Raw genomic sequence first — 26,687 nt, forward strand, 5'->3', positions numbered from 1 at the left:
ATACAATGGAGGCAGTTTTCTAAGCTTTGTAAGAAACTGGGATGGTGATTTAAAGCAGTGGTTCTCAGCCACGGGTCCAAGGCCCCCTGGGGGGCCACAAGCAGGTTTCAGGGGGGCCGCCAAGCAGGGCCAGCATTAGACTCTCTGGGTAGTAAGCTGAAGCCCCACTGCATGGGGCTGAAGGCCAGGGCCCTGAGCCCTGCCACCTGGGGCTGAAGCCAAAGCCTGAGCAATGTAGCTTCACGCAGCCCCCTGTGGCATGGTGCCAAGGAAACTTCTCTGCTTGCTACCTCCTAACACCAGCTCTGGCTTTTATATGCAGAAAACCAGTTATTGTGGCACAGGTGGGCCATGAAGTTTTTATAGCATGGGGGGTGTGGGTGTGAGAACTCAGAAAGAAAAAGGATGTAAAGAACTCCATAGTGTTTAAAATATAAACGTAAACTGCTTTTAATAACTAAATAATACATCCCCTACTTTCCCAAAATTAGTCAAAGGCATCTGTCCTTGGCTACAACATAAATTTGAAGTATTTAGGCCAAAACCACTTGAGTTACGACAAGCCCAAATAAGAAAATTTCAAAGTAGTAATGAACGACCTGGTTTTGAGCCATCATATGTCCCATAGTACTCCCCAGAATTGCTTCAGAAAAATTGTGATGTGGTGTAAAATCTGGTCTGTGAAATATCAAGGAGTTTGGTTTAGGTTTTGGCAAAGTTATGGGGTGAAGGAAGGGGGCTGAGGTTAAAAATCACATTAAAATAGAACGTTTGTTTCAGCCTTCACTATGGAAGAGGCTATGATCTTTCTGTAAAGTCAGCCATACAGGTTTTCAGAAGTAAAAGCAGATGAGCTTTATTGCATACTGTAGGACAACTTACTTTTGCAAGTTCTCTTATCTGGATTAAGAGTAAACCCTTGTCGGCACCGACAAAAATAGGAATCATCTTTATTAACACATTCCTGTTGACAGCCATGGGTCTGCAAAGCACAGTAATCTGGTCCTGTAAAAAGAAAAAAATGTGCAGCAATGAGGAACATTGACAAATACATTAAATTAAAACCAATTATCTTGGTTTCTTTCAACGAGCATCTCTCTTTCTGGACATGCTGCTGACACCTTGCCATACTGTCTCAAGCTGTGAAAACAAAATGTTCCATTTTCACACATACTATAATGCAGCATACATATTTTTAATGAGCCCCTGGGGGATAAGTTTTTCATGGGAGGATGTACAGAAATGAGTGTTGGTATTTTTGAGATTTTTGCAGCTAAATACCCATAGATCACACTGAAAATGTATCACATGGTTTTCTAACAAAGTACCTGGTTATACTATTTTACTGCATGCAAGTTAGGTATGATTTATAAGAAGAAGTGTATTAGTGTGCTTCTGGGTGCCTCTCACCAGATCAGAGCATTACTTCACCTGCAAAGTCAGTGTCTGAACAACTCAGGTTTGTTTGCTTTGCAGGTTCCCTCATTTAAGTTGCTCATGAGATGATAGTCATGAAGGTTCACAGGCAACCATTACCACCAATGTATAAAGTATGTTAGAAAGGGAAGCTCACTGTGCAGTGATCAGTGGGATCTATGCACAATTAGGGCCTGATTCAACATCAGTGAAGTCAATGAGATTTTTGTCATTTACTTCACTTAGAAGCAGCATTTGGCCATAAGGACCTCACTGGTTTTATATCGGTGTAGCTCCACTGACTTCAGTGGAGATACTACTGATTTATACCAGTCAGAGTTAGCCCCTAACCCTTCATTCCTGGCAAAATTAGATAAGAGGGCAGAGGTTAGTTCCTTAAGGTCAAATTTTTAAAGATAGTTAGTCAGGCTGGCTGGAAAACATGAATCCAGGTTGTGAACATTTTTGAGGTTTTGATATGTGGTTTCATGCCTCATTGGAAGAAAACTGAGACCCTTCAAAATTTTTCATGAAAAAAACACAGAGAGCCTACCCACGGCAGAAGAGCCAATAGTTTGGGCACTTGCCTGGGAGAGACTCAGTTTGATTCACTGCTCTGAATCAGGTTTTAGAGTAACAGCCGTGTTAGTCTGTATTCGCAAAAAGAAAAGGAGTACTTGTGGCACCTTAGAGACTAAGGTGCCACAAGTACTCCTTTTCTTTTTGCTCTGAATCAGTGGCTCTTAATCTCTCCTTCTAGAGCTCTTCCACTCTGAACCAGGCAGAGCAGGGACTCGAACCCAAGTCTTCCACCTCCCAGAGGAGTGTGCTAACAACTGGAATACAGACTATTCAGGTCATGCTTTTGTCTCAGAAATTCCATCTTGGACCTCAGAAACATTGCCAAGGAACATTTCTTCACAACCAATTTGTTTCCATGAAAAGTTTTGGTTTTTGACAGATCAGCATTTTTGGACAGAAAAATGTTTTGCTGAAAAATTCTTGACTAGTTATTGTTTACGCTCCTAAAGACACAGGTAGGTGCTTAGGTGCTTTTGAAAATCCCAGGAGGTGCCCATCTGCATCTGTAGGTACCCAGATACCTTTAAAAATCTGACCATTAGAAGTGAGTCAAAGGTTACCTAGATAAACTTTGTGGTATAGAGACTTTCTTTTTTATATGTGTTTGTATAAAGCCTTTCACAGTGGTATATGGTATATGATTGAGGCTTAGAATGCAGAAGGCTCCTCTCCTCTCCAGAGGTAGCAGCATGGGGTCCCACGGCATCCCACAGGTAACAAGAGAGGCTCCCCTAAAAAGGAGCAGAATTAGCAACAAGGCAGGAAGACCCCTAATAAGTACTCCAGGAGCCAGGATGTATAAGGTATACCTGCTTGGGCTAGTGTTGGCAAACCCCCAGAGCAGTGTGTCTTGCAGTTAATGTTGAAATGGATGGGGAGTTCACACCTCTCAGTGCTTTTGTTTCAAGCTGTCTTGGTAACACTTATTTAAGTTTCAGGCTTTTCTTTGTGACCATAAGGGGCTAGAAGCTTAATTTTTTTTCTTTTTGTAAATGAAAGCCAAAATGATGATGTAATCAAATGACTCTGGGAGCTAGAGCCCTAAGCATGGGCTATAATGCTTATGCCTTAATCTAGTCCTGCACTTATCAAAGCTCAAAAAAAAAAAAAAAAAGCTTGTTTGACCATTTTGGCTCCATCTTTCTTAACATAGGTTGAATTTTGGCTAGTTTTGCTGCTCTCACTGAGACTTACCTGTCAAGCCAAATTGGTAGAAAATAATGTTAAGAGTTTTAAACTTTGACCATTTAAAAATTAGTTGTTTGAAGCTTTTTCTTGTGTGTTCACACTGACCCAGAGCCAGTGTGATTTAGAACACAGGGGAACTCTGACACACCCTTGCTCTGAATCAATTGAGTCTAATCCCAAGCTAATCTGAACAATGTGCTGACTTTAAAGCAACTGCAATTTGCAGTCCATTTTCTTCATGTTTGGTTTGCAAGACACAAAAGAAGTCCAGTTTGCAGAGAAGTGATTTGGTAAGTTTTAAAAGTTATTTATGTTTAAATTCAGCCAGGGCATCCTGAACTGAGCTGATTTAACCAATGCTGTCCTGGCTCAAGTCCATTCTTGCTTGGCTGATGCTTCTTATTCAGCACCCCCTGCCCCACTACATCTAGCCAACCTGTTTTTTTCAAATTATAGTTTTGGGAAAGTTTTTTGCACTTTAAACTGATTTAAAGTATTTAAAGCATCTTAAACAGGTTAAAATGTTCGAGAGGTGTAGATCTGTTTAAATGCATACAACTAATTTCAGTTAATCCCTATAGCTGATGTAAAGATTTAACTTGCTTTAAGCTGTTTATGAAGTTTTGGGGTCTTTGATCAGTTTAAACTGAAAAAAAATCACACATTCTAAAATCCTCAACAATTTTGGGGGAACAATGGATCTGGATAGCTGCCCAAGCAGCAGGAGGCACTTATGCTGTACAAAAAATATTTCAAACTGCATGCTTATGTGGATATATACACACACAAGTATGGAAATATGTACTTCACATAAAATTTGAATAGACCTGCATCTGACACAATCACAGGTTGTCTTAGGGTATGTCTACACTACGAAATTAGGTAGAATTTATAGAAGTCAATTTTTTAGGAAGCAATTTTATACAGTCGATTGTGTGTGTCCCCACTAAGTGCATTAAATTGACGGAGTGCGTCTACAGTACCGTGGCTAGCGTCGACTTTCAGAGTGTTGCACTGTGGGTAGCTATCCCACAGTTCCCGCACTCTCCGCCGCCCATTGGAATTCTCGGTTAAGCTCCCAATGCCCGATGAGGCAAAAACATTGTCCCAGGTGATTTTGGGTACATGTCATCAGTCGCCCCTCCCTTAGTGAAAGCAATGGCAGACAATCGTTTTGCGCCTTTTTCCGTGCAGATGCCATACTGCTTTCAGCAGACGGTGCAGTAGGACTGCTAACCATTGTCATTGAACCACCGCTTCCGCTGCAACTCTACTCTGCTGCTCGTCTTGATAGCGAATTTCTCCATGTTGGCTGTCATGGGCTTCCACTGCAACTCTGCTCTCATGAATCCACTGCGCGGGTCCTCTCGTCGTTCTCTATAAATATCTATTCTCATGGCATCCGTCGTCAGCCACCACTTCCACTGCAACTCTGCTCTCCAGCTCACGCCATACCACGGCAAGCATAGAGCCCGCTCAGATCACCGTGGCAGTTATGAGCATTGTAAACACCTTGCACATTATCCTGCAGTATGTTCAGAACCAGAACCTGCAAAAGCAGGCGAGGAGGCAACGGCAACGCGGTGACGAGAGTGATGAGGATATGGACACAGACTTCTCTCAAAGTACGGGCCCTGGCAATTTGGACATCCTGATGGCAATGGGGTAGGCTCATGCCACGGAACGCCGATTCTGAGCCCGGGAAACAAGCACAGACTGGTGGGACCGCATAGTGTTGCAGGTCTGGGATGATTCCCAGTGACTGCGAAACTTTCACATGCGTAAGGGCACTTTCATGGAACTTTGTGACTTGTTTTCCCCTGCCCTGAAGTGCAGGAATACCAAGATGAGAGCAGTCCTCACAGTTCACAAGTGAGTGGTGATAGCCCTCTGGAAACTTGCAACGCCAGACAGCTACTGGTCAGTCGGGAATCAATTTGGAGTGGGCAAATCTACTGTGGGGGCTGCTGTGATCCAAGTAGCCAATGCAATCATTGAGCTGCTGCTATCAAGGGTAGTGCAGGTCTTGGAAATATGCAGGTCATAGTGGATGGCTTTGCTGCAATGGGATTTCCTAACTGTGGTGGGGTAACAGACGGAACACATAGCCCTATCTTGGGACCAGACCACTTTGGCAGCCAGTACATAAACCGCAAGGGGTACTTTTCAATGGTGCTGAAAGCACTGGTGGATCACAAGGGACATTTCACCGACATCAACATGGGATGGCCGGGAAAGGTACATGACGCTCGCATCTTCAGGAACTCTGGTCTGTTTCAACAGTTGCAGGAAGGGACTTACTTTCCAGACCAGAAAATAACTGTTGGGGATGTTGAAATGCCTATAGTTATCCTTGGGGACCCAGCCTACTCCTTAATGCCATGGCTCATGAAGCCATACACAGGCACCCTGGACAGTAGTCAGGAGCTGTTCAACTATAGGCCGAGCAAGTGCAGAATGGTGGTAGAGCGTGCATTTGGATGTTTAAAAGTGCGCTGGTGCAGCTGACTAAGTCGTTTAGACCTCAGCAAAACCAATATTCCCATTGTTATTGCTGCTTGCTGTGTGCTCCACAATATCTGTGAGAGTAAGGGGGAGATGTTTATAGCAGGGTGGGAGGTTGAGGCAAATCACCCGGCCACTGATTACACGCAGCCAGACACCAGGGCAGTTAGAAGAGCACAGCAGGGCACGCTGCACATCAGAGAAGCTTTGAAAACCAATTTCATGACTGACCAGGCTACGGTGTGACAGTTCTGTTTGTTTCTTCTTGATGAAAACCCACCCCCTTAGTTCACTCTACTTCCCAGTAAGCCAACCGACCTCCCCCCTTCGATCACCGCTTGCAGAGGCAATAAAGTCATTGTTGTTTCAAATTCATGCATTTTTTATTAATTCATCACATAAATAGGGGGATAACTGCCAAGGTAGCCCAGGAGGGGTGGGGAAGGAGGGAAGGAAAAGGCCACACTGCACACTTATTGAATACCAGCCTTCTGTTGCTTGGGAAGTCCTCTGGGGTGGAGTGGTTGGGTGCCCAGAGGCCCCCCTCCGGTGTTCTTGGGCATCTGGGTGAGGAGGCTATGGAACTTGGGGAGGAGAGCGGTTGGTTACACAGGTGCTGCAGCGGCGGTCTGTGCTCCTGCTGCCTTTCCTGCAGCTCAACTATACACCGGAGCTTATCAGTTTGATCCCCCAGGAGCCTCAGCACTGCATCCTGCTTCCTCTCATCATGCTGCCGCCACCTATCATCTTGATCCCACCTCCTGCCCTCGCGTTCATTTTGTGCTTTCCTGGACTCTGACATTGCTTGCCTCCATGCATTCTGCTGAACTCTTTCAGTGTGGGAGGACTGCATGAGCTCAGAGAACATTTAATCGCGAGTGCGTTTTTTTCACCTTCTTATCTGCACTAGCCTCTGGGATGGAGATGATGGGGGAGCGTTGAAACATTTGTAGCTGCGGGAGGAAAAAAAGGGAGAGTAGTATTTAAAAAGACACATATTAGAGAACAATGGGTAGACTCTTTCATGGTGAACCAAGCTGTTAACATTACATAGCACATGTGCTTTCGGTACAAGGTCGCCAACCCCCCCCCACCCCCAATTCTCAGGGATGATCACCTCACCCCACCCCTCACTGCATGGCTAACAGCAGGGATGATTTCTTTTCAGCCACAGGCAAACAGCCCAGCAGGAATGGCCACCTCTGAATGTCCCCTTAATAAAATTCCCCTATTTCAACCAGGTGACCGTGAATTATATCACTCTCCTGAGGCTAACACAGAGAGATAAAGAACGGATGTTGCTTGAATGCCAGCAAACACTGGGACCATACGCTGCCATGCTTTGTTATGCAATGATTCCAGACTACGTGCTACTGGCCTGGCGTGGTAAAGTGTCCTACCATGGAGGACAGAATAAGGCTGCCCTCCCCAGAAACCTTTTGCAAAGGCTTTGGGAGTACCTCCAGGACAGCTTCATTGAGATGTCCCTGGAGGATTTCTGCTCCATCCCCAGACACGTTAACAGACTTTTCCAGTAGCTATATTGGCCGCGAATGCATCCCAAGTCTTCAGGGCAAATTAATCATTAAACATGCTTGCTTTTACACCATGTATTATATTTACAAAAGTACACTCACCAGAGGTGCCTTCTCCAGCTTCATGGTCCGGGAGCCCTCCTTGGGAGGGTTGGGAGGGTATTGGCTCCAGGATGATAAATGGTTCCTGGCTGTCGGGGAGAACGGTTTCATCCTCCTTCTCCTCATCATCTTCCTCGTCCCCAAAATCCTCATTCCTGTTGCGTGAGACTCCCCCCTTGCAGAAGTCCACGTACAGGGGTGGGGTAGTGGTAGGGGCACCACCTAGAATTGCATGCAGCTCATCATAGAAGCGGCATGTCTGGGGGTCTGACCCGAAGTGGCCGTTTGCCTCTTTGGATTTTTGGTAGGCTTGCCTGAGCTCCTTAAGTTTCACGCAGCACTGCTGCCGGTCCCTGTTATAGCCTCTGTCCTTCATGCCCTTGGAGATTTTTTCAAATATTTTGGCATTTCGTCGTTTGGAATGGAGTTTTGATAGCACAGATTCATCTCCCCATACAGCGATCAGATCCAGTACCTTCCGTTCGGTCCATGCTGGAGCTCTTTTACAGTTCTGCGACTGCATGGTCACCTGTGCTGGTGAGCTCTGCATGGTCACCTCTGCTGATGACCTCGTTACAATGGCCAAACAGGAAATGAAATTCAAAAGTTCCCAGTGCTTTTCCTGTGTACCTGACTAGTGCATCTGAGTTGAAAGTGCTGTCCAGAGCGGTCACAACGGAGCACTCTGGGATAGCTCCCGGAGGCCAATACCATTGAATTGCATCCACACTACCCCAAATTCAACCCAGCGATGTCAATTTCAGCACTAATCCCCTGGTCTGGGATAAGTACAGAAAAAATTTTTAAGAGCCCTTTAAGTCAACAAAAATGGCTTTGTCGTGTGGATGGGTGCAGAGTTAAATCGATCAAACGCTGCTAAATTCCACCTAAACTCGTAGTGTAGACCAGGGCTCAGACACCCATGTGTATCTAGGGTTGTATAAGATGCTTTGTCATATTGCACTGCATTATTTCATAAACTGTATTTGTTCACACTTAAAAATATGGGCTAAATTAATCACTGGTATAAGGAGTGTAACTCTACTGAAATTAATAGAGTTGCACCCACACACACCCACAGCAATTAAGTTTCTTTATCATAATCCATATGTAGAAAGAAACAAAGTTAATGTTGTACATTCAACCTTTCCTTTTACATTTCCTGAATGTGGCATGCTTAGCTATGCAACCTTAACAGTGCCTTAATATGGGGCATTTTGCATTTAATTATTAAACTTGTTTTATAAACAAAGAAAATTTAAGAACTGTGTTGTATAAAATTAAGCTGTTTTTCTGGTCTATTGCACAAGGAAGGAGGACACTCAAAATAAAGGACTCTGGCAATCCAAAGGGATCATGCAACATAAAGGCTTTTGATTTTACTACCTAGGGAGAAGCATGGCCTCATGTTAAGAACTCCTTGTCCCCAGAGAAGGAGAAAACTTCCACTGCTTTTATTTCCTATGGCTCCAGGAGCTAGTCCATCCCTGAGATTCTACTGAATGTCCTCAGCATCTTCAGGAACAGCAATGGGAGAATCACCACTGGAAATTAGGAGGTACAAGGAGAGCAAATTTATCATAGTACTTAAAATTCATCACAACTTACTTCTGCAAGTTCTTCTGTCTGGATTTAGAATAAATCCTTGATGGCAGCTACAGTAGTAGGAGTCATCCGTACTTACACACTCATGTTGACAACCTTGGTTATCCAAAGCACAAAGGTCTACAACTGAAAAAGAAAATAAGAAGAGTACATAAAATTAAGATAAATGGAATCAAATAAAAATATGATTAAATATGTATATTATGGCAGTGGCTAAGGGTCCTGATCAATGTCCAGGGCTCTACAAATAAGGAATTGACATGATCTCTGCTCTGAACAACTTGCAATTTAAGAACTTTAGTGCAATGATTGATGCACCAATTATTAGGGGCTCACTCCCTTTTTTCAGAAGGGATACATTTTGAATGGCTGATCACATTTGTGACTATGTTGGAAGACTCAGTGTGAGATCCCATTCAACTCCACTTTTCTATGTTGATTAGAGAAGGGACACAGAGCAGATTCTAACCTGGGTTACTTGATGTTAAACCAGGGTACTGTCATTGATGCAAGGGATTTAGACCACAGTAACTGAGATCTGAATCTGATTCTCACATTGGTCCCCCCACCAAATACAGTCAGCAGCCCTTTTTTTAGATTGGCTACCTGGAACTTTTGTAACTTTTCAGCATGTCTTCTCAGCTCTTGAAACAGTGCCTTAATCCTACACTCCATACAAGATGCATTTAGCACAGGTTGGGGAGAGGCAATAGTGGTTTTACTCTAGTGTTATCTTCTGTCCCTCTGCCCCCAATCCTGGAACCAACTGGGGCTGTGCCAGACCCCAGAATAGCTACTGTAACTTATCCCCAACTGCTTATGGCATCAAGGAGCTGAGCCAGCCTCCAGGAACCACAAGTGTAAAGGGGGGAGCACACCCCCTGCACTGGGGACTGGGACAACAGCTTCACTCACTCTGTGTCACCCCAAGATTCCCATTTGAAAAGCAGCTGTAGCAGAGGCCAGGGTCTGACCTGGATAGTTTACGTTAGAGCCCTTTGTTTGACAGAAAAAGAATGTCATAATTACTCTAGTCACTTACATCAGCATATTTAAAAGACAGAATACAATCAGGCTAAACACCATGCAAGTTTTAAAATAAGAGTTTACACAGATAAGTAAGAGGTTCAAAGCAAAAGTGCGTAAGTAGTCAAATGCAAATAAAACTTTAATTCCCTGCAACTTCAGTTGTTTCTTCATTCATCAATTCTTACAATAGATTAAACATAGACCAATCACAAAGCAAGTGTTCTTTCCACAAGACACTGCCTGGCTCGCACTATTCCCATTTTGTCTGATCTAAGTTTTATTTTCTGCTCAGGACAGCAACATGCTCAACTTCACATAGAAATGTGAGGAGTAGGGTCGCCAACTCTGACTGAAGCTATTCCGGGATTTTTCCCCCCCCCCACATGATGTAATGTCATTAATTGTACTGTACCTAATAAAATCTCCTGGATTGCTTTCAATAGTCACCAGGAGATCGATGCTGCTTCCGGTAGACTCCCAGCCAATCCGGGAGGGTTGGCAACCCAAACAAGGAGTTAGCTTTCTTGACACTACCAATAGAACAACTCTGCCCTAGCCGCTGCTAACCCTTTCTGTTACTTTATTTATCTGTTTTTAAACCTCCCAAGTTACATTAAAATTCTCCTTTGAGGAGGGGACATTTTTTTCTTTATATTAATCAATTCTCTTAACCACACCCCAATTGTCTCCACTAATTCAGGCACCCTAGGGTATTTATTCAAGACCATTTACTCTGGAAGGCAAATAATACATTTATGCACATTAAGGACATTTCTGCTAACACTTAGGGTTATTTGGTTTGAATCCAGACTATTTGGACTGCTCATCATGTATAACCACTTTCTTCTATCTTCCTGTTTCCAGACTGAATAGCTTCAGATAAAAATATATTTATTGAAAATGTATGTTAAAGCTACAAAGTTTAACACAATAATCAGCCTTCCCCTGAAACCAGATCCAACCATGTATAAATTTCCAATTGTCCTAAAAAAAAAAGTATTTAAATAAATGAATACATCAAAGAATACACACAATTTTCCCAAAGTAAATTTTGCTCTAGTAAAAATGAGCACATCTGTAAAGGCTCGACTTGTATCTGGTGTTTAATTACACAGTATCAAATTGCTCTGTGATTTCTTCCAGCTCACCCCCTTATCACTGGGATGGCCTATCGGAGCCTCTCCATAGCCTCTCTTCATTCAAATCTCTCATGTAGATCTATTTTTACCATCATGGCTACAAGAAACAGGCCAACAAATCAGAGCAAAGTTGAGGGGAAAATGGAAAAACTCTAGTATTTTTTAAGACGTTTTATCAATGAGTAACATATGAGCAGACATGATTCAGACCACTTTATTCACATTTGGTCCCTCATTCTTCTCTCTCTTAGTTGGTCTATCTTTTTAGACTGATCTTTTTGGTGAAGGGACTGTGCCTTCCTATGTCTATACAGGAGCATAACTGAAAAATAAGAGCACAACTGAAAAATAAATAATAATAGTTGATACAGGACCTATATTTCTCCAGTTTTCTCACTAAAGGATAGATTGTGCAACCCTTATTGCGATGAGCACATGCTCACAGGAGCAGTCCTATTGGCTTCTACAAGTGGTTAGCTTGCCAGTTTCTCTAGTGTAAACAAACCTTGGTGACTGACTGTATGTGGCTGACGTGCTCTCTTGCCAATTGCTCTTAGGGGCAAACATCATTGCACTGTTGTAATATTTTTCATATACAAATTAACCACACTAGGCCAGCGTTTCTCAAATGCAGCCACCAGGGGCTTTTCTTGTGGCCACAGCCTTCTAAGCAGTGATTGGGGGTGGGGGAAGCAACGGCCCCTTCCCCGGGACTGCCATCAGGGATTGGGCTCTGCCCCCTCTGGAGCCAGAAACACTAGAGGAGCAGGCAGCCTGTAAGTTCCCCACCTTCCTGGGCCCAGTGGGGCTCGGGCTTCTGGCTTCAGTCCTGGGGTGGCGGGTGGCAGGTTCTGGTCATGGGGCAGCGGGCTCTGGTCCCTGGCCGCAGGGCTGCAGCCCGGACCCCAGGCTATGGGCACTGGGCCCGGGCTCGCCACCCCCCCCCATCACCGCTGGCCCCCACTGCCTCCCAAGCCCCTCATCCATTGCCCCTGCTACCTCCTTACCCACCTCCCCATCCAGGGCTTAATTTTCCCCCCAGCTTGCTGGGGTTAAGTAAATTTGCTGTGAAAAGTGATATTTGTATGTTTGTTAATATCACTTTTCACTGCCTCCCAGCTAGCTAGCAAGTCTGCTTCTGTGAAAAATGATATTAACAACATACAAAGATCATTTTTCACAGCAGCAGACTTACTAACTAGCAAGTGTAAAACAAAAAAGCAAAAGAAAACAACAGCAAAAGACAAGAACATGCAAAGCACCTAATTTGTGTTTCTATTCTGTTTAGGGTCAGTAAAGAACAGAGACAACTGTACATTATTTTGATTGAGTTTGGAAAAAAAAACCCTTACATAAATAAATTACAATGATTTGGACATGTATATTGGCATATTTATTTGTTTTTACTAAAGTTAATTAAGCATTTAGGGAAAAATTGTCAGAGTGGTCACCAGCAAGAGTTGGTGGCTGCATTCTGAGGCCACCAAAATTTTTATTGTGAGAATCCCTGCTCTAGGCAGGGTTAGACCTGCTGGGCTGTGTTGGTAGTCTCATTATTTATTCTTTTCATCCTCTTTTACGCTACCTACTGGTGGTACTTACTCAGAACAGACATCTTCCAACATGATTTCCGTTAGTAAATGGGATATTTAAATCCTCCACGGAGTAAAATATCCATGGAAAGACTGAGAAGAATTATAAAAGCAAACCTAGGTGCCTTATATTGAAGCATGACAACCCTTTCTTCGGTACATGGAAAATATGCTAAACAAAGTAAATTAACTAAGTTAGTGTTCCTCAATTAACATCTGAAGAGGTTTGAGATTGTGAGACAGAAGTCCTCGGTGTGACCTAGACCCTGCTTCGGGGGACATTTAACAGAGGGGAAAGAGGAGAAGAAAAGAAGTCTCCATCTAGAATCGGTAGATATATCTGCCTTGTTTGCCAATCAGGATACTGTGTAAGGCCAATATAGTTACTGAGCGTTTATGCTTGGGGAGCTAAGGATTGTAGGAAAAGATGCGTAGTGTGTAACCTTGACTGCTTATGTGATTCTTTCTCAAATAAATGTGCATTAAGCATATTGGTTTCCGAATTCTCACTGGTACCGGTAAAACCTGCCCAGCTGTGGACCATTTAAAGATCCGTTTCAACACCTGGCATCGGTGCAAGCCTGGTGTACATAATCAGCTAAAGTAAAAACATGTTACGCAACCAGAGGGAAAAGGTTAAAGATCTTTTTACCTATTCTTTTTCTTTCTTTTCATTGGTCTATTGGCATTAGAGAAGGTAACTTTTTGGCCAGCACATTTTGACCAATTTGACTGTAAATCTTTAAATACACAGTGCATCAGACTTCTCCTTTGATCATGCCTGTTTTGTAATAAATCATTTACCTAGTAAATACTATTCACAAAAATGAATGATACTTTAATATAAACTTATGAAAACGGAGAGTTATAGCTCCTGACTGAATAATGCACATGTTCACATTTACAGGATTTTCCACCAGGGATCAGCATGCATCCTTGATTACATTTGCAGAAGCAGGACATTTTTCATAACAACATATCCATTCTAAAGTCTGAAGTTGCTCAAATCACAGAAGTCAATTCTTGCAGATCCACTGCTAATAGGAATAGCAAGTTAGCCAATCACTCTTTTCTTTGCAAACAAATTAGAATGGCTAATTTATACATAGTTTTAACACTTTATGGAAACATTATTAATGATCATATATTGACCCATGCACATGTATTGTAGGGATTAAAAAAAGTTAAAAGTGAAATCACGTATATGATGAAAAAAAATCTACAAATAAAAGTGTAACTAGGATGCTTTGCATTTAGACTTGAATCTGCCAACACTAGCATCAGGATGAATAGCATGAGTTAGAGGATTCCACCAAAATAAGTATAAGTAAGCAATACTTGAGAGATCAAGTGGATTTAGTTCAGAAGGAGAATGCAAGATATAAGAGGGAATACCAGTCAGAACCAGATCATGCAAATAAATTGGAGTTGAGGATATGAATGCTTTGAACATTACTAAGAGAATTTGGAACTTGATTCTCCGTTTCAAAGAAAGCCAATGCACTAATGGAATGGAATGGGAAAAACATGAAAAATTAAGGATGCAGCTCAGTTCTGGGTAAAACATTACAGACTTTATAGAGAAGTGGTGAGAAGACAACAATTAGAACGTTGAGAGAAGAAATTATATAGAAATGTACTAATGTTTTAATAAGAAAAACATGTACTTTTTGTGTATTAAAGAAAGAATAGGAGCTGCATCAGAATAGAACCTATAAACAATTTCCAGTGAAGCAAGTGCGTTTATTTATATTTGTATTGCAGTAGTGCCCGAGGGTCCCAATAAGGATTGAGGCCCCATTGTGCTAGTTACTATAAAAATACAAAGGATGACACAGTCCTTGCCTTGTAGAATTTATAATCCAATTTAAGACAAGATGCTACAAGTAGATGTAACAAACAATAGAGGAAATAGTGAGGGAGGATGAGGACCACAGTCATAATAATAATAGGGGTTTATATAGGTTAGTTAATGTAACCACCTTTCTGATTCAAAGAAACTTAAATTGAATCTTTTATGTGCTTAAATAGATATATATCCATAAGCCCCACTAGTCCTCTGTATTCAGCATTAGTGATACTGATACTGGAATACTGCATCCAGTTCAGGTGACCACATTTTTAAAAAGATGTTGAAAAACTGGAGAAGTGAAAAGAAGAGCCACAAAAAAGATACCAGGGCTGGAAACAAAATGCCTTACATGGAGAGACTTAGAGAGCTCAATCAGGTTAGTTTATCAAAAAGAAGATTAAGAGGTGACTTAACTATCTCATATAAATTCCTTGGGCAGAAAATACTGGGTACTAAAGGGCTTTTTAATCCAGCAGAGAAAGACATAATAAGAACAAATGGCTGGAAGCTGAAGCCAGACAAATTCAAGTTAGAAATAAGGCATAAATTTGTAATAGTGAGCGTGATTTATCACTGGAACAAACCACGAAGGGAAGTGGTAGATTCTATATCTCTTGATGTCTTCACATCAAGACTGGAGGCCGTTCTGGAGGATATGCTTCAGTCAGACAAGTTATTGGGCTCAACACCGGGGTAACTGGGTGAAATTCTATGGCCTGTTGAATACAGGAAGCCAGCTAGAAAGAATCCAACTTCAGAGGACAAGAACATAAAATGGTACTTGAGTCCTAGGACCTATGGAAAAGCATCAGTTATGTAGCATGAAAACATTCTGCAGCATTTTGAAACATTGTGAAACAAGCAGATGCATGTCCTCTAAAAAGCCAGACATGGATCTGATCCGCATCTGCTTATGGGTGAGAATGAAACTCATATGCTTTATATCTTAAAAAAGTTTCAAATCCAGGAAAACAAAACAAAACAATGAGCTAAGAAAAATGCTCAGGCAAGTAAGCATTCCCATATTTAAATCATGAGACCAAGAGTAATTGAAACATTTCAAAGGACTAAGCACACAGTTGATTCATCTGCAAAAGGCACATACAACCATAGCTCTCATAAAAAACAAAATGGGAAATGGCATGAAAAATGCCCCATGGTATGGGCAATTACCTATTTTACATATTGAACTAATATTATCCTGCTTCCTAGGGCATTCTAAGAATTTACTTAAGTGGGCTGTCAAGATGCAGATTACATTGTGTTATGGGGCTTTAAAATGACAAGAATTTAGCTGGAAAGAAGGTACAGCTTTGGGAACTTGTTATTTCTTACAACTTGAGAAGAACTGTGCTGGGACTGTGTGTAGGGGCCTAGGCTCCAATTCAGGAAAGCATTTAGGCGCATGCTTAACTTGAAGTATCTGCTTAAGTCCCATTAATTTCAATGGGACTTAAGCATATGCTTAACTTGGAGCATGTGTTTAAGTGCTTTCGTGAACCAAGGCCCGAAAGCAAAAGGCAAAGAACTAGCACTTATTAGTTCTTCGACAGAAGATACCAGAACAGGACATTCTCCTGAAATATAAGACCAGGAAGGAAGGTTTGTGAGAAGGGAAATAGCCTAAAGAGCTAGATTACCCTAAAACATACTGTGGTATAAGTATGGAAGAAGTGAAGAATGAGTTATTTACAAAGTTTTAAGGACAAGATTATGTTTTGTATTTAATATTTGTTTTCCTGAATTTTCATTCTCTTGCTTTCATCTTGCAGTACCCTGGGCCTATGTTTGTTTCTTTACTGCCAACGGTACGAATTAGAGGCACAGAATGCCCAGTTCCTTTAAGGGAACTAAGCTTAACCAACCCATTCTACAGACAAACTTAATTCATAGGCGCAGCTTGACTTCTATATTTTGGGGGCGGCTCCAGTCAGGCCAACAGGGACACGTGCATGGTGGGGGCAGCGGCGTATTAACGCCTAAGCCAGCAAATTTATATATAGCAGCCAGAGGCTGCTTCCCCAGACGCCGGTTCACGCCCTCGGCCCCTGCCCCCGTTCCCCACCCCCTCCCTGCCCTTAGTGGTCCCCTTCCCCAAATCCCGCCCCTGCCCCCGCCTCCTCTCCTGAGCGAGCCGCATTCCCCCCTCTTCCCCCCTCCTTTGCAAAGCTGTTTTGAACACAAGCAACGGCAGGGAGCGGGGAGAAGCAGGACCCGGCGGCACGCTCAGGGGAGGAGGCAGAGTCGGAGCAGAGGTGAGCTGCGGCGGGGGGGGGGGGGCGGGAGCTGCTGGGGGGGCAATTATTTCAGGGCCTAGGGGTGGCAAAATCATTCATCCACCACTGGGGGGGGGAGGGGGGAGGGAAAACTCTGTGCCTGCCCACAGGGGCACCATTTCAGATTGGGTTTTTTTGCAGGGGTCAAATTTCACCATGATTCCAGGAGCTACATAACTGAAAACTCTAGGGTTTTTTTTTTTGCAGATAATAACTTAGAAATTATCTGACAGCAGCACTGTATCTAATTCCTATATCAAGCAAGAAAATTAAATATTAGACCTACTCAGCTCTAATATTAACGTGTTCTAACATCTTATGGAAAGTCACTTAAGGGACACTAGTTAGGTTTAAAATTGTAATGTATATTCTTACTCAGATACACTTACTAAAGTCAGAAGTGACCATCATGATCATCTAGTCTGACCTGCACCTTGCAGGCCACAGAACCTCACCTACTCACTCCTGTAATAGACCCCTAAACTCTGACTGAGTTACTGATGTCCTCTAATCATGGTTTAAAGACTGCAAAAGCGGCAAAGAGTCCTGTGGCACCTTATAGACTAACAGACTACTGGAGCATGAGCTTTCATAGGTGAATACCCACTTCGTCGGATGCATATAATGGAAATTTCCATAGGCAGGTATAAATATGCAAGCAAGAATCAGGCTAGGGATAACGAGGTTGGTTCAATCAGGGAGGATGAGGCCCTCTTCTAGCAGCTGAGGTGTGAACACCAAGGGAGGAGAAACTGCTTTTGTAGCTGGCTAGCCAGTCACAGTCTTTGTTTAATCCTGAGCTGATGGTGTAAAATTTGCAAATGAACTGAAGCTCAGCAGTTTCTCTTTGAAGTCTGGTCCTGAAGATTTTTTGCTGCAGGATGGCTACCTTTAAATCTGCTAGTGTGTGTCCACGGAGGTTGAAGTGTTCTCCTACAGGTTTTTGTATATTGCCATTCCTAATATCTGATTTGTGTCCATTTATCCTTTTACGTAGGGACTGTCCCAGTTTGGCCGATGTACATAGCAGAGGGGCATTGCTGGCACATGATTATGTTGATGCTTAACTTCCTCTCTCTCCCTGGTATTTATAACGCCTCTCTCTCCCTGGTATTTATCCCTCTGATGTATTTACAGAGAGCAATCCTTTCTCCCCTCAGCCTTCTTTTGGTTAGACTAAACAAGCCAAGCTCTTTGAGTCTCCTTTCATAAGGTAGGTTTTCAATTCCTCAGATCCTCCTACTAGCCCTTTTTTGCACCTGTTCCAGTTTGAATTAATCTTTCTTAAACATAGGAGACCAGAACTGCACGCAGTATTCTAGATGAGGTCTCACTAGTGCCTCGTATAATGGTACTAACACCTCCCTGTCTCTACTGGAAATATCTCACCTGATGCACCCCAGGACTGTATTAGTCTTCTTCACAGCCGCATCACATTGATAGCTCATACTCACCCTGTGATCAACAAATACACCCAGGTCTTTCTTCTCCTCTGTCACTTCCAAATGACAAGTCCCCAGCTTATAGCAAAAATTATTGTTGTTAGTCCCTACATGCATGACCTTGCATTTTGCACTATTAAATTTCACCCCATTTCTATTACACCAGTTTACAAGGTCATCCAGATCTTCTTGTATGGTATTCCAGTCCTCCTCCTTATTGGAAATACCTCCCAACTTTGTGTCATCTGCAAATTTTATTAGCACACACACACTTTTTTTCCTAACATCAGTAATAAAAATGTTAAATAAGGTTGCTCCCAAGACTGATCCCTGCGGAACTCCACTAGTAACCTCCCTCCAGCCTGACAGTTCACCATTCAGTATGACCTGTTGCAGTCTCCCCTTTAATCAGTTCCTTATCTAACTTTCAGTTCTCATATTAATCCCCATCTTCTCCAGTTTCACTAATAATTTCTCATGTGGAACTATATCAAATGCCTTACTGACATCCAGATAGATTAGATCTACTGCATTTCTTTTGTCTAAAAAATCAGTTATCTTCTCAAAGAAAGACATTAATAACTTTGTTACTACCTCTTGAATACAATTGAAACAACTGTAGAAAATTTAAAAAATTATTAAAGCTAATGTTAAAAAATTATATACTACACAGGTTAAGAAAAGAGTGGCTGTACATCTGGGTATAGTGTTTAGATTATCCACAAATACAAGTTTGTTTTTAAAATCATAAGATCCATAAAGTGCATAATCAGCAATAACCCAAATTTACGTGAATAAATTTAAGAATACAGTTTAAATATTAGCATTCAAGTATTCAGGTACATCACTCATGAAAAGTTATACAGAGTTGGTTGTGGAAAGCAAATATAGCAATGAGTGAAAACTGTCCGTCAGTAATTGAGAATTTAGGGTAGGTTGTCCATTTAGAAAATACAATCCAACAGGGAAATATTTCAGTTACTTTTCAATTTTGCTTCTCATCGGCACTCCAGCTCATCTCACCTGATATTGCCGATGTTTGGTGATGTGCTCTATGTAGATGTCCCTCGACCACCTGATGGCATCTGACACCATGAGTTGCCGCATCAGCCAAGCATAGCGCTGACCGATTCCACATTCTCTCAACATTCTCTCATTACTGTAGTACCATGCACCTTAGGCTCTGATGATCAGTGCGTGTGTCTGAACCTGGTAACCCTTAGCTCTCAAGGTTTCGGCCAGAGGGGCATATTTCTCCACCTTTCGAGCTCGGGCATCACGGAAGGCCAGGATCCTATTCTCAAAGGGCACTGTGATGTTCACCATCATGATCTTCTGGTCCTCGTTGGCGATGACGATGTCCAGTTGCAGTTTGCTGTCGGTTCCGAGGATGGCAGAGTTCACGGCCACCTTCCCTACGGGTGGCAGGATGGCTCTGACTAGGCGATTCTGGATGGCATTATGATGCAGCTGCCAAGCTCTGGAATGGGGCTTGCAGCTACACAGGATGTGGGGTAGCGTCTCATTGGCATAGCTGCACTTCCTGCATCGCTCGTCCCGATTCCTGTATCTACAATTACTTTCTATCATTTAGAATCATAGAATATCAGAGTTGGAAGGGACCTCAGGAGGTCATCTAGTCCAACCCCCTGCTCAAAGCAGAGCCAATCCCCAATTAAATCACCCCAGCCAGGGCTTTGTCAAGCCTGACCTTAAAAACTTCTAAGGAAGGAGATTCTACCACCTCCCTAGGTAACGCATTCCAGTGTTTCACCACCCTCCTAGTGAAAAAGTTTTTCCTAATATCCAACCTAAACCTTCCCCACTGCAACTTGCGACCATTACTCCTTGTCCTGTCCTCTTCTACCACTGAGAATAGTCTAGAACCATCCTCTCTGGAGCCACCTCTCAGGTAGTTGAAAGCAGCTATCAAATCCCCCCTCTTTCTTCTCTTCTGCAGACTAAACAATCCCAGTTCTCTCAGCCTCTCCTCATAAGTCATGTGTTCCAGACTCCTAATCATTTTTGTTGCCCTTCGCTGGACTCTCTCCAATTTATCCACATCCTTCTTGTAGTTTGGGGCCCAAAACTGGACACAGTACTCCAGATGAGGCCTCACCAATGTCGAATAGAGGGGGACGATCACGTCCATCGATCTGCTCGCTATGCCCCTACTTATACATCCCAAAATGCCATTGGCCTTCTTGGCAACAAGGGCACACTGCTGACTCATATCCAGCTTCTCGTCCACTGTCACCCCTAGGTCCTTTTCCGCAGAACTGCTGCGTAGCCATTCGGTCCCTAGTCTGTAGCTGTGCATTGGGTTCTTCCGTCCTAAGTGCAGGACCCTGCACTTATCCTTATTGAACCTCAACAGATTTCTTTTGGCGCAATCCTCCAATTTGTCTAGGTCCTTCTGTATCCTATCCCTGCCCTCCAGCGTATCTACCACTCCTCCCAGTTTAGTATCATCCGCAAATTTGCTGAGAGTGCAATCCACACCATCCTCCAGATAATTTATGAAGATACTGAACAAAACCGGCCCCAGGACCGACCCCTGGGCCACTCCACTTGACACCGGCTGCCAACTAGACGTGGAGCCATTGATCACTACCCGTTGAGCCCGACAATCTAGCCAACTTTCTACCCACCTTATAGTGCATTCATGCAGCCCATACTTCTTTAACTTGCTGACAAGAATACTGTGGGAGACTATGTCAAAAGCTTTGCTAAAGTCAAGAAACAATACATCCACTGCTTTCCCTTCATCCACAGAACCAGTAATCTCATCATAGAAGGCGATTAGATTAGTCAGGCATGACCTTCCCTTGGTGAATCCATGCTGACTGTTCCTGATCACTTTCCTCTCATGTAAGTGCTTCAGGATTGATTCCTTGAGGACCTGCTCCATGATTTTTCCGGGGACTGAAGTGAGGCTGACTGGCCTGTAGTTCCCAGGATCCTCCTTCTTCCCTTTTTTAAAGATTGCCACTACATTAGCCTTTTTCCAGTCATCCGGGACTTCCCCCGTTCACCACGAGTTTTCAAAGATCATGGCCAATGGCTCTGCAATCACAGCCGCCAATTCCTTTAGCACTCTCGGATGCAACTCGTCCGGCCCCATGGACTTGTGCACGTCCAGCTTTTCTAAATAGTCCCTAACCACCCCTTTCTCCACAGAGGGCTGGCCATCTATTCCCCATGTTGTGATGCCCAGCACAGCAGTCTGGAAGCTGACCTTGTTAGTGAAGACAGAGGCAAAAAAAGCATTGAGTACATTAGCTTTTTCCACATCCTCTGTCACTAGGTTGCCTCCCTCATTCATGAAGGGGCCCACACTTTCCTTGGCTTTCTTCTTGTTGTCAACATACCTGAAGAAACCCTTCTTGTGACTCTTGACATCTAGGCTTGTTACTCTAGACATTTAGGCTACTTACTTTTTGCAGTTCACTGAGCTTGGAACAGATATTTAACTTTAGGAAACATCCTAACAGCCCTTTCTTATCTTAATCACCTGTTCATCACTCTGTTTATAAACAAAATTCTGACTCCCTGCCTGCCTCAAGGGCATAAGCTCCGAGCAGTCTCCTGTCTCCTCTGCAGAACTCTTTATATAGCAGACTACTGCCTCCCTGAGGCTTGAAGTTTGGGGGGGCAATGCCCCCAGTGCCTCACCCAAAATCCACCCATAACTTGATTCTCACACAACAAATCACTACATAGTGATCTTTTAGTGCCACCCCTTGGAAACAGATGTGGAAAACCTCCTCCGCATACCCTGGCATGGAAACAGATGTTTCAAGGAATGTCCACCCTCTCCCAGATTTTCCCAGGATCTGATTCCTACCTGAAGAGGTAGCAACCCTAGAGTAGTATTACTAGCATTCTGAGAGTAGTGTCTATGCTTTTGGGGTTTTTTTGTGCTACCAGTTTAAATAGTACCATGCAATGCATTGCTGATAACCCACATGGATTCTGAATAGAAAATCAGGTTGATTTCAAAATGCCAGCATAACCCTGTGTGAAATTAGTTGGGGCAATTTTTCACCTTTTTGTTATTTCAGAGTTCATTGAAAAAAAAAAAAAACCCTAACAAAAATGCAGTATATTGTGCTTAAAATCTGTGTGAGAAAGGAGAGTTTCCTATCAAGGCTTGTGGCTGTACTGTACATTTATTTGTACTGAAAAAGTAGAAATCTTTCACACTATTTAACTTATCCTGACTGCAAAATTTAGTCACAGAAGTCAATGAGATCGGAACAAAATTAATCAGGTGGTTTGTGTCAAACTCTCTCCCCTCCAAAAACCAGCCCCCCAAAACTGAATCTTGTCTCCCACCTCTTTGGCTTGTGTGCCAATGGGAATTTCTAAGATAATACTTACGGATACACTTCTTTCCATCTTCATCGAGCTCATAGCCATCATAACACTGACATACATGGGACCCAGGTGTGTTCACACAGATCTGTTCACAGGCATGTTTCTTCACAGCACACAGGTCCTGGGCTGCAAAAAACCATCACATGAATATGAGACTTCTTCACCTTCTATATTGCATAGGCTTATATATTGAAAATGCTGTTCAGGAAGATATGAATAACTTATCAGAGAATGACACATTCTAAGGAGGAGCACGTTTCCAGGACAAGGTTTGAAAAATTTATGCTCTCAAGAGTGAACACATACTGCTTAAGGGCCTGATCCTACACCCACTGAAGTCAATAGCAAAAGTCCATTTACTTGAATGGGGCAGGATCATGCCCTAGTGGACTGGACGAAAAATAAAAGTTTGGATTTTTTTTGTTTGTTTAGGGTTTTGGGGAAAAAAATAGAAATAAGTTCTGCAGGTGTCTGAACTTAATCAATGTTTCATTTATTCATTTTTTTCATTTTTGGGTTTTACATTTTTCCTTCCCCCTCCTCTAACTTTTTTCCTTTTCCCTTTTGCCACTGGCAAAAGGAAAAAGGAAACCAATAAAGAGAAAAACCAAAAACTAAGAAAAAGACCCATATTTTTTGTTTTTCAATTTTGTCAGAAAAAAACACAGAAAATTTCTAAAATAAAAAAATCTCACAAAAATTACTTATTTTGAAAAAAGGCTCTGTTTGTTTTTACGTTAACATTTCAATAGAAAAATGTAGATCAGCTACACTGCTTAATTTAGTACATTTGCTATATGAACATGATGATCTATATATAGCTCAAGAACAATGTGAGGGAGTAATTTAAATAAACAAGTACAATGTGAAATGAATGCAATATGAACATTGTTTGTTAAAACAGTTATTTTCCAGAAATAGAAAGTTAAACCAGAAACATTAATGCTTTTCAAAGTTTAGGATACTGTTTTGAAAATATTATTCTGTGAAATAACAGTTGGCTTCTCCGCAAAATAACAACACAATGGGTAGCCTGTAAGATAGATAGATATATCTTTATCTTACAGGCTACCCATTGTAATATACAGAGAGAGCGAGAGAGAGAGAGGCATAATCCAAGCACAATGCAGTTACATCATTGCAGTGTTTAATGCAGAATGTCAAGATTGTCCAATGGAAAGCTCCCAAACCTTTCAGTTACAGCCAATTTAATGCTATTTACATATTTACAAATGTATTAGGTCCCTGAGTAAACAGATAATAATACTTAGCACTTATGTACCAGTAGCACTTTTAATCTTCAAAGCATGTTACAAATATTTATTATTTCTTGAAATGTATAAAATACAACAAAAGGTGCCTATCCTCTGGGCATCTATCTCATAAATTAAAAATCACAAAATAAATATAACCATAGAACCGCCCATAAATATATCCACCTTAACCTTCACCCTCCTGCATAGCTGTTAACAAAGAGGAGAAAAAAGAGAAATATTAACTAATTAATCCTTAGAACACCCTTTGGAGCCCATGCTGGTTAAATTATTTTTCATGAACAATTAATTTGGTATATGTTTCTGTCTGTGAAGTGTCACTGTTATTACAGACCTGTTAGTTTTTCAAAATTGTTTGACAAATAATTAATGGAAATAAATCCCGCTCTAAGGATTGCTCTCCAACTATTTATAGCAGGTATTGACTTGATTAGTAAATAGTCAGAATTCACTATTCAAGTTATGTGATTGGTCATGAAAATCATGGGCTTTTTTCCTTTTTGTTTTGTTTTTCTGTTCCCTGATTAGATAACACTTATAAACTACTTCTGCTCTCTCAAAATTCAGTTTAGTTCTAAAACATTTTACTTCTTGATTAAACAAATCTTGGTTAGTGGGCCAAAATTCACATCCCTCAAACAGTCATAGGACCAATATTTGCTTGCGCAAATATCTGTGAAACATTAAGGGAAAAAAAGGTGCAAATACTGTTGATTCAATATATGATTCAGATGAGGAAGGTGAGGCATTGAGGTTAGGTGATTTGTCTGAAGACATGGAGAGAATGAGTTCTTGCTTTAGACCCCTGCTCAGACTACAGCTTTCCCTCATTCTGCAACATATTTCAACAAAATGTAAAAACAACATAGACAGTAGTCAGTGATTTTATGAACTAACAAGGTACAGTTCTGTCACACAGTGAGCTATGACTTTTCACATCATGCGAGAGAAATCCTGAGAATTTCTGAACAGCCATCACTTTATTGTTAGCTGCTGACATGCAGGAAGATATTTTCTACTCTCTTGATTTCCTTTAAGCTTTACGAAGTATTTTACCTTCTACTGCTGCTTTTGTAAACAGGGCAGCAGAATTCTTGTCGCAGACAAGTTTATATGGATGGTCTCAATATTACAAATGCTGTAGCTGCGATGAATGTGCTGAGCAGTCATAGGACAGCAGAACAAAGGAAAAGGTTCGTGGCATTTGGGAGGACTGTTGCTCAAGAGTGGGTTAGGTGTGACAGGTGCAGTGCATCATTTGAAGGCAGCTGGGTTATGAGAGCTGGCGCATGGAACGTTACAGCTGCCCCAGAGTTGGACACCACCCAAGCACAGGGGGAACAGTGTACTGTTGGAGGCAGTGCACGAGCTGCTGCATCAGCATAGAAGAACAACGCAGAGGTGTCCCCAATGAGACCTACCCCAGGACTGCACCCTGACTGGGAGACATGCAGGATACATAATTACCTCTAGTCAAAGGGGAGGAGTGGACTAAGAGGGGCACCAGTGGGCCAGGTGAACCCATATCTTCTTTTGGATGTGCCCTAGGAGCCAAGATAGGGACTACTCTTGTCGTTTCATTGCAACTGTTAAAGCTATCATACCTAGCGTATTTGTGACCTGTTCTGCCACCCCTTGTCAATCATATTTTTGTCTGAGCCATGCATTGCAATGAACCCACCAGGAGCTGGAGCCCATAGGGTCCAGCAGCTTATGCACCATTTATGCTTGCCTTTGAGTTGTGGTACACTAGGCATGGTACCAAGTACTGTATCTGAAAAGGGTTGATGTACCACAGTGATCCCACTATATTCCTCCTAAATACACACGAACACACCATGTATTCTTTAAAGCTTGTGCTGTTTTACAAGACACCTCCATCCTCATGCACTAATCCATGGATTTAAGTTTCTTTGAGAATTTGTTTACAGAGCTCAGTCCTGTATTCCTTACTCAGGCAAAACTCCTGTTTGTTTTAGATAAAGTTTTCCTGAGTAAAGAAGCCAATAGTTTGTATTCTAATTAACTTGTAAATGTGCTCAGCAATCAGAACAGTCCAATGACTGTCCTAGACATTATACTGGTGACAGTGGCTATCCTTCATTGAAGTGATCTGAGCTTCTGTAGCAGGATGACATATAGGGTTTTATCCCCACTATTGCCATGAGGTTCTGAATAACTTGGAGTGCAGCATTGTGACTCAGAACCCTGATGCCTTGGATTTGCTGGGGTAATCTCTTACATTAAATTGTACTTCATCATCAGCTTTATAAAACTCATTAATATTGACAAAGCAGAAATTCAATATTGTAAAGAATGATTTCTTCTAACACTTTCTGCATTTATTACAATAAACATTCTACTTAGCACTTCAGAATGTGTTTGTATTCAGTTTAAGAAGAGAAATGCAATGCTTTATGTTACATGAAAACGTAATTCCAGGAGGCCAGAGTTTAAGTGATCTTATATAAAAACTACATTACAAGACTGTTAAACTTGCAGAATCAAGCACTCAAAAGTTAGGAAGTGCCAGAATTAAAAATGTATGTGGAACCATAATTCAGACCCCTTGTGTATATGCATTCTGAGTAGGCTGGCAGAAACAATTTTTATTTTTGCATAATTTCAACAGATAATATTGATGTTTATTTTTAAGCATTTTTAAAAATTATTTTTATGTATTTAAATGTTCACAGTTGCACAAAGTTTTTTTTTGGGGGGGGGGTCAGACAATATTTATTTAATGACAGTATATGTTGAGATTTTAAAA

The 26,687-nt window shown here is 42.0% G+C and overlaps 1 protein-coding gene across 10 annotated transcripts in view; it reads right to left on the minus strand.

Moving 5' to 3' along the window:
- Positions 1-26,687, minus strand: part of MATN2 (matrilin 2) — a 127,422-nt gene that overhangs the window by 39,804 nt on the left and 60,931 nt on the right. For all 10 annotated transcript variants that reach the window (XR_012157127.1, XM_073330492.1, XM_073330497.1 and 7 more), the window contains 3 exons: positions 22,647-22,769; positions 8,937-9,059; positions 883-1,005 (listed from right to left, as the gene is read on the minus strand). Coding sequence is in view for 9 of the 10 variants with exons in the window: in XM_073330492.1 (XP_073186593.1) it covers positions 883-1,005; positions 8,937-9,059; positions 22,647-22,769 (369 nt within the window). In the remaining variant the exon portion in view is untranslated. The remainder of the gene's footprint in view (positions 1-882; positions 1,006-8,936; positions 9,060-22,646; positions 22,770-26,687) is intronic.

This window comes from Lepidochelys kempii, chromosome 2 (assembly GCF_965140265.1).
Source record: "Lepidochelys kempii isolate rLepKem1 chromosome 2, rLepKem1.hap2, whole genome shotgun sequence".
In the NCBI taxonomy this organism is placed as follows: domain Eukaryota; kingdom Metazoa; phylum Chordata; order Testudines; family Cheloniidae; genus Lepidochelys; species Lepidochelys kempii.